Source organism: Pseudorca crassidens, chromosome 2 (genome assembly GCF_039906515.1).
Source record: "Pseudorca crassidens isolate mPseCra1 chromosome 2, mPseCra1.hap1, whole genome shotgun sequence".
Classification (NCBI taxonomy): Eukaryota; Metazoa; Chordata; class Mammalia; order Artiodactyla; family Delphinidae; genus Pseudorca; species Pseudorca crassidens.
In genome coordinates this window covers 125332831-125345430 of record NC_090297.1, presented here as the reverse complement: position 1 = coordinate 125345430, position 12600 = coordinate 125332831, and the positions used below count along the sequence as shown (strand labels likewise).

The window sequence follows — 12600 nt, the reverse complement described above, 5'->3', positions numbered from 1 at the left end:
ACTTAACAACAGAACCCTGAAATATATGAATCAAAATCTGACAACTAAAAGGAGAAATAGAAAAATACACTATTATAGTTAAATTATTCAACACCCTCTTTTACTAATTGATAGATCAAACAGGCAGAAAATCAGTAAGGATATGGTTGGCCTGAAAACCACTATCAACCTGATCTAATTGACATTTATAGAATATTCCATCAAACAACAGCAGAATGCATATTTTTTCCAAACCTGAATAAACAACTTCCATAATAGGCCACATTCTTAGTTGTAAAACATACGTTTACAAATTTGAAAGTATAGAAATCATATAAATTATATTCTCACAGCACAATGAAATTAAACTGGAAATAAATAACAGAAAGATAACTGTAAAACCTCCAAATATTTGGAGTTAAAAGACACATGTCTAAATAACACCTGTGTCAAAAAGAAGTCTCGAGAGAAATTTAGAAATCTTTTGAACTAAAAGAAAATACTATTTATCAAAAGTTGTGGGAGGCAGCAAAAGCAATGTTTAGAGAGAAGGTTATAACATTAAAGACATATATTAGAAAAGAAGAAAGATCCAAAATCAGTAATATAAACTTCCACTTTAAGAAACTAAAGAAAAAAGGGCAATTTAAACCTAAGGCAAGCCAAAGAAAATAAATAATCTTTAAAAGGCAGAAAAAAATGAAATTGAAAACAAGAAATCAACAGAGAAAATTAATGAAACACAGTTGTTAAGATATCAATAAAATCAATAAACCTCTTGCCAGGCTGAGAAGACACTAATCACCAATGTCAGAAATGAAAGAGGGATTATTACATGGACACTTAAGAATAATAAAGAAATAACATAAATAGCTCTAGGCCCATAAATTTGATAACTTAGATGAAATGAATGAACTCCTTGAAAAACACAATCTGAATAGGTCTATAACTATTAAAGAAATTGTATCACTAATATCCTTCCAAAATAGAAAGCACTGGGCCTGGATGGTTTCACTGGTGAATTCTACCACATATTTAAGGAAGAAATAATGCCGATTCTCCACAATCTCTTCCAGAAAACAGAAGCCGAGGGAACACTTCCTAACTCATTCTATGAGGCCAGCATTACCCTAACACCAAAAACAAATAGACTTTACAACAAAGAAAAACTACAGACTAAAGTCTCTCATGAACATAGAAGCAAAAATCCTCAACAAAATATTAGCAAATTGAATCCAGCAGTGAAAAGAAGTATACACCACAAACAAGTGGGATTTATTCTAGGTGTGCAAGGTGGCTCAACATTAAAAAATCGATTAATGTAGTCCACCATATCGACAGGCTAAAGAGAAAAATAATGTGATCATATCAATTAATGTAGAAAAAGCATTTGACAAAATCCAAAAGCCATTCACGATAAAAAAAAAAAACTTTCAGTAAACTAAGGATAGAGAGGAACTTCCTCAACTTGATAAAGAACATTTACAAAAAACCTACACCTAACATCATACTTAATGGTAAGAAATTGGGCATTTTCTCCCTACAATCAAAAACAAGGCAAGAATGTCCACTCTTACCTAAAGGATGAGAAGCAGTTAGCAGTGCAAATATCTGGGGAAGAGCATTCCCGGCAGAGGAAATAGCAAAGATGGAAAAGAGCTCGACATTCTTGAGGAACAGAGAGGTCAGGGTGCTTGGTGTATCATGAATAGGCAGCAAAGTGGTAGCAGGTGAGATTACAGGAGTAAGATGGGGCCCAATTATGCAGAATCTTGGAAGTAAGGTAAGGAATTTGAATTTTATTCTAATAGCATTGGAAAGTCAGAGAGGGGTATGATTTACATTTTTAGAAGAGTGTGGCTTGCTGACATGAACCTCTTGGTTGTGGCCATATACGTACTTGGGAGGCATTCATTCTTTGCACGCAGATTCAGAAGACAAGATGAGTCCATTTTCAGTTAATGCATAGGTACTCTTGCATATCCAAGTTTTGTAATGAGCTTTAATGATATTGCCATCACCAGCGAAGAGAGACAGCCATCATTGCTATTGGATTGTCACTTTAAGACAGAAGACATTCACCAGGCATAGGTGAAGAGAAAAAGTTGGAAGAATTCAAAGTCAATATTTTTAAGTTTATGGTTTTGAAGTATAGCTTTAAAAAATTATTATTCTCAAGAAAATTGGAACAGCCTTAGGGAACTTGTCTATACCTTTGCTATAAAAATGCTACTGAAGGCCTTGGCCCTTTCATCACTGACTACTCCTACTAAAAACCCCACCAAAGAAATTATTTTAAAAATAAATGCCAGGACAACAGGTTTTTCTTGAGGAACACATGTGATTTCTTTTAAGAAATAGAAAGTGTACTTTATTTCCATTTTTACATTAGCTGCTTAAAATTTGAAAACTCAGTTACAGAAACTGAACTGACTCTTAGTGTTAGCATACTGGCATTGGCTTCATCTATATCTACCATTCATTGTATCCAGGATGGTAATGCAAGCAGCTTCAAATGCCTTTGGGAACATGTTGAGTATAAACTTAATCACAGGAAAATTTTATGCCTAATTGTATATTACCTTCAATAAACCAAAATGTACTTTGCCTTTCTATGGGGTGATGTTAATAGTAAAGAATATAAGTGGAACATGAAGGACTATAGAGATTATTAATTTAAAAGTATTTTTATGACAACAGAGTGACATGAAGTGCATTTCTTCATGTTGATGAGTCAATTATTTGACCTCGAGCAGACGATAAGCAGGGTCATTCTTATCACTAGTCATCAATACTATTTGTATACCTTAAATAGAGCCTTTGTAGTTTAGCTTCCATATTTAATTATTTTTTGCTTTTCACATTAAATATGTATGTCTAGAAGTCAAGAAAGTGCAACTTCTGCTATAAAACTGCAAAGAGCTAGACCTATAGGACAGGTTAGCAAATGGCACTTAATGTTTAACCATATGGGTAGTTTCAAAGAGTAATTATTCAATCAGGCAATAAAACACTACTTATAAACACAGGGTTTTCCTGTCAATAATTTAAAAGGTAAATTATGTTTGTTGTTTTTCCTCAAAGGCTAACCTCTGATTCATTTTGCTTCTTTCCCTTTATAATTTATTTCTATAAAATCCTTCTCCCAGATTTCAGAATTTCTAATCACATACTGAGTAAGCTAGAGCCTCATAGCAGGAGATCCCTTGAAACTTCTGCCTTATGGGGGCTGGGCATACACTCAAAAGTGCTGAACACATGAAACAAGTGCTGAATAATTTTTTTGTGTTAAAGGGATGTACTTATGGCTGGCATACAAGCTGAAAAAGGGATTGTCCTGCTGCTAAGGGTCATATGCAAACTCAAGCTCTCCAGCCTTTACTGTGACACACTCATAATAATAGTGCACTACAGAAAGAATGTCTTGATTTTTTCAGCAGTTGCTATATTTTTATTATAACTATATCCAGATATAAGATATATCTGATATGTAATATATATGTAATTGATAAATATTATTATACATCAAATCTGTGTATAACTACTATTAAAAGTATCAAATGTCACCTCAATAAGGCTTAACTTGACTAAGTTATTTGAAATAGCAGCCCCATTACTACAACCTAGCCCCACACTTCTGATCCTCTCTTCTTGGCTTTATGTTTTATATATCATTTCTCACCTTCTGACACACAATATGATTTACTTATTTAGTATGTTTATTATTTATTGTCTTTTCTCCCTACTAGAAGGTGAGCTCCATAAAGGCGGTGAATTTTTCACTTCCTAAAGAAAATATTCCCTACATTATAAAATAGCTTTTTTAATTTACAAAAGATCCAGATGTTAATGTATCGATTTCAAATACATGTATGTAAACATTATAAAGCCCTTGTGCTCTGTAAATAAATGAGCCTTAAAGGTGGAATGTATAGGTATAAATTCAGAAGAATACATGCTTAAAATTTCACCTCTTCTTTTTCCCTTCCTTTCAAATGATAACATTCTATTTCTGGGCTGGGAACTCAGAGATCTGAACTTATTAGAATAAAGTAAGGCAAAGGACTCTGAGACTTTTGCACCTTTTTTTTTTTGGCAATTGGGTTCTAGGTGTTTGAGATAGTTGGAACTCTGACTTCCAGGGAAGATGATAGTTCATTGATATATTCCAAGTATCTAGAACAGTGTCTGCCACTTAAGGGCTGAGTAATATTTGTTGAATGATTTAGAATATCGTGACTCTATACAGAATCTGCATATTGTCTGTAAAGTGTTTTACTTTGAACAGTTTTATAGAAGACATGTACAGTCATGTCTTCTTAATTCTTGGCATTTATTTAATCTCTTCTGGGTACTTAAGTTAAATAAATATTGGTTTTTCTAAATCAAAGCCTTCAAAGTGCTTTTTTTTAATTGAAAGAGAGTTGCTCAACCTTATGCTGCTCTCTTCCTCATTTTGTGTACTTATTTCTATACCATGTATAATGAACAATGACAGAAAACTGGGGGAGTTTTATCTCTTTCTTGGATCTTTTTTTCAGAATGGACATTTGAAATTTATAGTTATAACTAGTATTAAATTAACCAGTGGAGAGGGAAAACACATGGCACTATTCATATACACAGTGATCACTATTTGTAAAATCCCATAGTCTTTCATTTCTCTAATGAAGACATACAGATGGCCAAGAGGCACACGAAAAGATGCTCAACATCACTAATCATTAGAGAAATGCAAATCAAAACTACAATGAGGTATCACCTCACACCAGTTAGGATGGGCATCATCAGAAAAATCTACAAACAACAAATGCTGGAGAGGGTGTAGAGAAAAGGGAACACTCTTGCACTGTTGGTGGGAATGTAAATTGATACAGCCACTATGGAGGTTCCTTAAAAAACTAAAAATAGAATTACTATAATGCCCAGCAATCCCAATACTGGGCATATACCCAGATAAAACCATAATTCAAAAAGACACATGCACCTCCAGTGTTCACTGCAGCACTATTTACAATAGCCAGGTCATGGAAGTGTCGACTGACAGACGAATGGATAAAGAAGATGTGGTACATATATACAATGGAATATTACTTAGCCATAAAAATGAATGAATTTGGGTCATTTGTAGAGATGTGGATGGGCCTAGAGACTATCATACAGCATGAAGTAAGTCTGAAGGAGAAAAACAAATATTGTATATTAACGCATATATGTGGAATCTAGAAAAATGGTACAGATGAACTGGTTTGCAAGTCAGAAATAGAGATGCAGATGTAGAGAACAAACTTATGGACGCCAAGGGGGGGGTGGGATGAATTGGGAGATTGGGCTTGACATACATACACTACTATGTATAAAATAGATAACTAATGAGAACCTGCTGTATAGCACAGGGAACTCCACTTCACTGTACAGTAAAAACTAACACAACATTGTAAAAAAAACTATACCCAAATTAAAAAAAAATTAATTAAAAAAAAAGAAGACAGGGACTCCCCTCATGGCACAGTGGTTAAGAATCCACTGCCTGCCAATGCAGGGGACATGGGTTCTATCCGTGGTCCAGGAATATCCCACATGCAGCGGAGCAGCTAAGCCTGTGTGCCAAAACTATTGAGCCTGCACTCTAGAGCACATGAGCCACAACTACTGAAGCCTGCGTGCATAGAGCCTATGCTCTGCAACAAAAGAAGCCACCGCAATGAGAAGCCCACGCACCACAACGAAGAGTAGTCCCCGCTCGCCACAACTAGAGAAAGCCTGCGTGCAGCAATGAAGACCCATCGCAGCCAAATATAAATAAATAAATAAAAAATAGAAGATGTGGTATATATATACAATGGAATATTCCTCAGCCATAAAAAGGAACGAAATTGGGTCATTTGTAGAGACGTGGACGGACCTAGAGACTGTCATACAGAGTGAAATAAGTCAGAAAGAGAAAAACAAATATCATATATTAACACATCTATGTGGAATCTAGAAAAATGGTACAGATGGACCAGTTTGCAAGGCAGAAATAGAGACACAGATGTAGAGAACAAACCTATGGACACCAAGTGGGGAAAGGGTGGGTGGGATGAATTGGGTGATTGGGATTGACGCATATACACTAATACATATAAAATAGATAGCTAATGAGAATTGCTGTATACCACAGGGAACTCCACTTTGCTGTAGAGTAGAAACTAACACAACACTGTAAAACAACTATACCCCAATTAAAAAAAAAATCCCAGTCTTTGATGAGTCATAAATTAGAAACACATTTCTGCTGCCTATTACTAAAACATAGTCATTTATTGATGCTTAACATTTTCTGACTTTGAAGAGCATTAAAGTCCATCCAGGTGAAAGGGCCTGTATAGCAGAAAACTTCTTTTCTTTTTGTACCTGCATTTACCTAAATCATCCTGTTCCTATATTTCCTTAATTCTCCTTCCTTGTGCAGTCATTGGTAGTCCAAAGGGCTCACACCAGAGAGAAGAGGAAAGAGGACTTTATTTTTCCAACTTCACTGAGGTATAATTGACAAATAAAAATTGTATATAGTTAGGTTATATGACATGATTTTTAAGGTGTACAATATGATGACTTTATATATAAAAATATTTTATATGTAAATATTATATAATATTATTAAATATTATACTGTATAATATTTATAAGTATAAATGATTACAACAATCAAGTTAATTAACACATGCATTACCTCCCATAGTTACTTTTCTTTTTTTGGTGATAACACTTAAGATCTATTCTCTAAGCATGGGTCCGGTTGACCAATTCAGTAACATTTTCAAGGTTCATCCATGTTGTAGTATTGAATATTTATCAGTACTTCATTCCTTTTTACAGCTGAAATATTCCATTGAATGGATATACTACATTTTATGTATCCATTCATTATTTTTTGGCCATTTGGGTTGTTTCTGCTTTTTGGATATTATGAACAATGGTGCTATATTCCATTAATATTTGCAAAAATACTTAAAATATTTAGGAGGGTCAGTGGAAAAAATATTCAACTAGGAGTTCAGAAACGTAAGGTCAACTTTAGCTTTGTAGTAATTCCATGTTCACTAAAGGAGATTTGACTAAAATTCCTTTGTCCTTCAATACTTGATAATTTTATATTTTTTGTCTTTTTCAAGTGTTTGGCCTAAGACCAAAGTCCTGCAGCAGAAGAAACATTATGTCGTTACAACTATACATTCTACACTGTAGCTAGGAAGTGCACTCAATATTGTAATTAATCTTAACCTTAAATCTTTTCTATGTTTTTTAACTTAGTCTACTGTACAGTTTGGAGAATACTTAAAAATTAAGTTTTATATTGCTCCTCTTTGGAGAAAAGGTGCTCTCCATTTTACCAAATGATAGAAATCCTAATAATAAACAAAAATAATCTGAATGGAATGTGCTGAGGAAATATTTTCATTTCTCCCTGTTTTATTTCTGGTAGGGAATGGACAGTTCCTAAAATCTTGTCATTTGTCACCACAGCCCCAAAATCATCTTGCTCCCCCTTCATACATAAAGATGACCTTTAAGGAGGATTTGAGAAAATTCTAGATGACCATTTTGACATGCTTGAAAGTTGGAGCAAACAACCTATTTCCTTTGACCATTCTCTTGGGCAATAAAAGTTTTTATTTTACTCTATTTTTTTAATTGAAATATAGTTGATATACAATGCTGTGCCAATCTCTGCTGTACAGCAACGTGACTCAGTTATACACATGCTTTTTCATATTTTTTTCATTATGTTTTATTACAGCATATTGAATATAGTTCCCTGTGCTATACAGTAGGACCTTGCTGTTTATCCATCCTATATATAATAGGTTACATCTGCTAATCCCAAACTCCCAGTCCTTTCCTCCCCCACCCCCTCCCCCTTGGCAACCACAAGTCTGTTCTCCACGTCTGTGAGTCTGTTTCTGTTTCATAGCAGGTTCATTTGTGCCATATTTCAGATTCCACATGCAAGTGATATCACATAGTATTTGTCTTTCTCTTTCTGACTTAACTTCACTTAGTATGATAACCTCTAGCTGCAAAGGTTTGGTTTTGCTTAGGGAGGATGGGGGTGGGATGGGGAATCTTCCGGTCACTAATTAGCAATGTGCTTATCTACTAATGAAAGCTGAAAATACTTTTGGAAGTTAATGGTGAAGAAAACAACTTAACGGCAATATACCTCTAGAATTCATTCTAATAAAGTCCGTATCCGGCAAGAGACACACGTTGGAAAACTCAACCCAGACAGTAAACTTTCCCCAATTCGTACTAACCCTCGTGAAACTTATGGGTGATGCTTGGATTTCTTGGTCGTTTCCTCAGAAACCGCAGCCAGAGAGGTCGTTTGCCCGCGCCAGGAGGAGCGCCCGGAGAGGTAAGTGTTCTTAAGCTATCATCTGCGTCTGCGCTGGTCTCCCGCGCCCTTGTAGTGAAAGAGGCCCGGATGGAAGACGCGGAGACGCGCCGTTGCCATGGCAGCAGGGTCCTGGCTGCTGCGGCGCAAGTGCTGGGGTCTCGCTCGCTTTGCTGTCAGAGCTTAGAAAGAGGAGGAAAGGAGAACTCCCCTGGCCGACTTTGTGACCTCAGCCGCTGCGTCTTACACAGGCAGGAGGGGATGTAGAGGGAGCGAAGGGAAGGATGATGCGGAGATATTTACGGTGGGAGAGAGGGTAAAGGGGTAAACGTCTGGGACAGCTGGGAGGAAAGGTGGGTAGAGAACCGAGTGAGGAGACTTCGTGTTGGCGCCTCATCCTTCTGAGTCCGGGGTCCACGGAGCTTGGCGCTGGCGGGGAAGCCTGGCAATTCCGCCTTACTTCGCTCTGTATGAGGGAAACCCCTCAGAGGGTAGCTTCCTTTCTAATTTTTGTCATATTCTTTCGCCTCTGAAAGTTCTCATCCGTGGGAGAAAAAAGTCACTCCTGAAATGTTAGCTTCCATGAAGAGGCTAAGGTATTCAGTTAGTCGGTGGTACCTTGGGACCCTGGATAGAAATTAAAATTACCACTGATGTTTGTAAAATATTGTTTATCGTCATGCTGTGTGACAGATTGTGACTTAAAAAAATTTTTACTGATGGGATCACAGTCTGGGTAGGATGCCGCAGTAAGAATGGGCCAGATGGTTTCATGTGATTATTGGTTAGCTTTTGCTTAAGTACTTATTTTATATTAAAAGGCGTTTGGTTTGACGTTCTTCCCGTTTTCTTAGATTTTAAGCAACCTTAAACTAGTATGACTGGAGTCAATGATTTAGATTAAACTATTTTTGAGTGTTTTGAATCCTGAAAGAAACTTATCAAAATTGTGTGTATATATGGACTTAACTAAAAAATCTACAGTCATAACCACGTGGGATTTAGCAGACACATAAGAGGAAGGAGTTAATTTCTGTCTCTTGCTACAGTTCCTTATTAAGAGGGTGGTTCTGGCCTAAGCCACCTACATAGGTTTTTACTGATGATACACAGTGAATGTGTGAAACTCACAAGGAATACGTGTTAGGTGATTCAGTTTGTGTAAGATGTATTTCTTTTCCAGAATGTAGACTGTGTGCCATATGGCCAGTACCCTGGGGATGAAGATTAAAAAAACTGAAGGGGATTGAATATCCTGTGACGCATTTGAAAAAGGCTTAAGGGACTTCGTTACAAGAGCTTATGATTTCTGTTCTTTGTTTACTTGGGAACGATCCATGAATTTTTTGAAGTTACAGGAGAAGAATGGCACTTGTTATTTGATGAACTTCATTTACTTCCCTGAGTCACTTCAACTATGGCTTTTTTTCTTTTTAATTACAGCATGATAGTTTGATTTAAGAATACCTAATATGTTTAGTTTGTAATTATCTTATTTTGCTGATTCTGTGTTTTAGTTTTAAATTTGAGTTTTCACATGGGTGAGATACTTTGTGAATAGAAAAGCGTATCTACTGGAGTCTTCAGGCAACCATTTATTTACAGGTCAGAACCATGTTTTTATGAAATTAAGGGAAAGCAGTGATGAATTCCATAGAAGTCTTACTCTAACAATTAGTTATGTAACTTAAACATCTTAAAATAATAAATTTCAAGATTCCTGATCTGAAAATAAAGCTGATTATCCTAAGGCATATGTGACTGTGAAAAATAGTGTTATTTATATAAGTGTTTTGGATCACAGTGAGTTTTAGTCTATTCTACATCATTCTTGGCACCCTTACTTTTTAAAACAATTTTTTAAAATTTATTTATTTTATTTATTTATTTTTGGCTGCGTTGGGTCTTCATTGCTGCGTGTGGGCTTTCTCTAGTTGCGGCGAGCGAGGGCTACTCTTCCTTGTGGTGCGTGGGCTTCTCATTGTCATGGCTTCTCTTGTTGCGGAGCACGGGCTCTGTGCACGCAGGCTTCGGTAGTTGTGGCACATGGGCTCAGTAGTTGTGGCTCACGGGCTCTAGAGCACAGGCTCAGTAGTTGTGGTGCTCGGGCTTAGCTGCTCCGTGGCGTGTAGGATCTTCCCGGACCAGGGCTTGAACCCGTGTCCCCTGCATTGGCAGGCGGATTCTTAACCACTACACCACCAGGGAAGCCCCGGCACCCTTACTTTTAACTGGTAGGTAAGTAGACAAAACAGTTTACATGATTTAGCCAGTTTTGCAGCTTAGGCAGTGATAAATAAACTCACTCTGAAACATTGATTTGTTTTCTTCAGGTCACTTCAAAATATTCCTCTCAACCTCTGATTTCCAAATTATTGAGACATTACTTTGAGTCCTTTAAGAAAGTCCATTTCCTGTTTTTAGCTTAAAAGAAATAAGTATCTAGAAGGATACAGTCCAACTAATACATTAGAAATAGTTATAATTATCCAGTTGAATAATTGAGTTGAATAATTAACACTCAGTGTGCCTAAAACTAATTTTGTCTTGAGAGGGAAGGGGAAGTAATATTAAGAACTCTGCAGAGGAAAGGTGGTGACATTTAAATGAGATAGACTTTAGAATTTAAGTCTTGAACTCAGTTATTCAGACACTGATAATTTATTTTAGAGTAAGCATTATCATGGTACTGTGCATTTGTTTTTACATTCTCTTGCATTTCATAAGTCGGCAGTTATTTGCTAATTTGCTTCTTGTAGTAAAAGTTAAAATAAACCTAAGGGTCATCTAGCTCAATCATTTGTCCAAAGTTTCAGTCTCCTTTGAAACAGTCTTGCTGTGATTATCTTCTGAGCTATGTAAAAACATTTGATCAACAGGGAACGCAGCTCACTTCAGGACAAGTTTGAAAATGTAAATTCTGTCTTACATTGTGGAAAAATTTGCCCCTGAGTTTCTAGTCCTTGGTACTAGTCTTACTGTTTGAAATAATGCAAGTCCAACCCTCCTTTACATGGTTACCATTTAAATATTGTAAAGCAGTTGTCATGACTCTCCTTTAGGAGATTCTCTTCTGTGGGCTAACATTCTGAGGGTTTTCAAGTATTTCTCAGAATACTGGCTTTAAGGCATTTTATTCTCATAACCTGTCTTCTTCCCTTCTCCTTGTCTTTTATTTCCGTCTCCTGGTTTACCAACCTCTGAATGTGTTCCAGCTTGTCTTTTGTTCTCTAAACTGTAACAAACTGCATACAGAGCTTTGTATGTTATCTGTACCTCAGCCAGGTCTCAGCCTTGGAACCCATTTATGTTTTCGTCCTCATCATTTTTTTTCTAATTGATGTATACTTGATTTACAATGTTGTGTTAGTTTCTGGTGTACAGCAAAGTGATTCATATATTCTTTTTCATATTCTTTTCCATTATGGTTTATCACAGGATATTGAATATAGTTCCCTGTGCTATACAGTAGGACCTTGTTGCTTAACAGTAAGACCTTGTTGTTTATCTGTTTTATATATAGTAGTTTGTATCTGCTAATCCCAAACTCCTAATTTATCCCTCCCCTACGCCCTTTCCCCTTTGGTAACCAAAAGTTTGTTTTGTATGTCTGTGAGTTTGTTTCTGTTTCATAAATAAGTTCATTTGTGTCATATTTTAGGTTCCACGTACAAGTGATCTCATATGGTACTTGTCTTCCTCCTTCTGACTTACTTCACTTAGTATGATAATCTCTAGGTCCATCCATGTTGCTGCAAATGGCATTATTTCATTCTTTTGTATGGCTGAGTAATAATATTCCATTGTGTATATATACACACCACATCTTCTTTATCCATTCATCTGTTGATAGACATTTAGGTTGCTTCCATGTTTTGGTTATTGTAAATAGTGCTGCTGTGAACATTGGGGTGCATGTATCTATTTGAATTATCTCATCCTTTTAACTCATTTTGAACATACTGTGCACTAAAACCTATCAAAACTTTTTCACACATAGCATTATCTATTCTCTTAGCTAGTGCTTGTACAGCTAGTGGAAAGATGGTCTCCCACATGCTTTCATTATCATTTGGTGGTGAACAGTAGAAGGAAAAAAATGTAAATCTTGCTTTAGTAAAACTGGCACCAGGTTAGGTAGTCTGGTCAAACATTTGGGGAGAATAAAGTGAAGCTAATGGCCACAACAGAGTTTGATGTTTTATGTTTATCAAATCAAACATAATTTCTCTCATTTTGTA

The 12600-nt window shown here is 36.2% G+C and overlaps 2 protein-coding genes across 12 annotated transcripts in view; one reads left to right on the top strand and one right to left on the bottom strand.

The window, feature by feature from the left end:
* Positions 1-8418, bottom strand: part of LOC137219663 (putative POM121-like protein 1) — a 39515-nt gene extending 31097 nt beyond the window's left edge. For all 3 annotated transcript variants that reach the window (XR_010941195.1, XR_010941196.1, XM_067728586.1), the window contains exon 1: positions 8280-8418. The gene's annotated coding sequence lies outside the window, so the exon portion shown is untranslated. The remainder of the gene's footprint in view (positions 1-8279) is intronic.
* Positions 1-12600, top strand: part of CCDC181 (coiled-coil domain containing 181) — a 47736-nt gene that overhangs the window by 10166 nt on the left and 24970 nt on the right. For 2 of the 9 annotated variants that reach the window (XM_067728583.1, XM_067728574.1), the window contains exon 1: positions 8095-8380. The exons of 1 other annotated variant lie outside the window; for it this stretch is intronic. In XM_067728583.1, coding sequence (XP_067584684.1) covers positions 8300-8380 — 81 coding nt within the window. In that variant the 5' untranslated portion in view covers positions 8095-8299. Of the gene's footprint in view, positions 1-8094; positions 8381-8424; positions 8611-8637; positions 8851-9876; positions 9965-9988; positions 10598-12600 lie in introns of those variants that run through there. 6 more of the 9 variants (XM_067728578.1, XM_067728577.1, XM_067728576.1 and 3 more) reach the window with 6 other exon arrangements.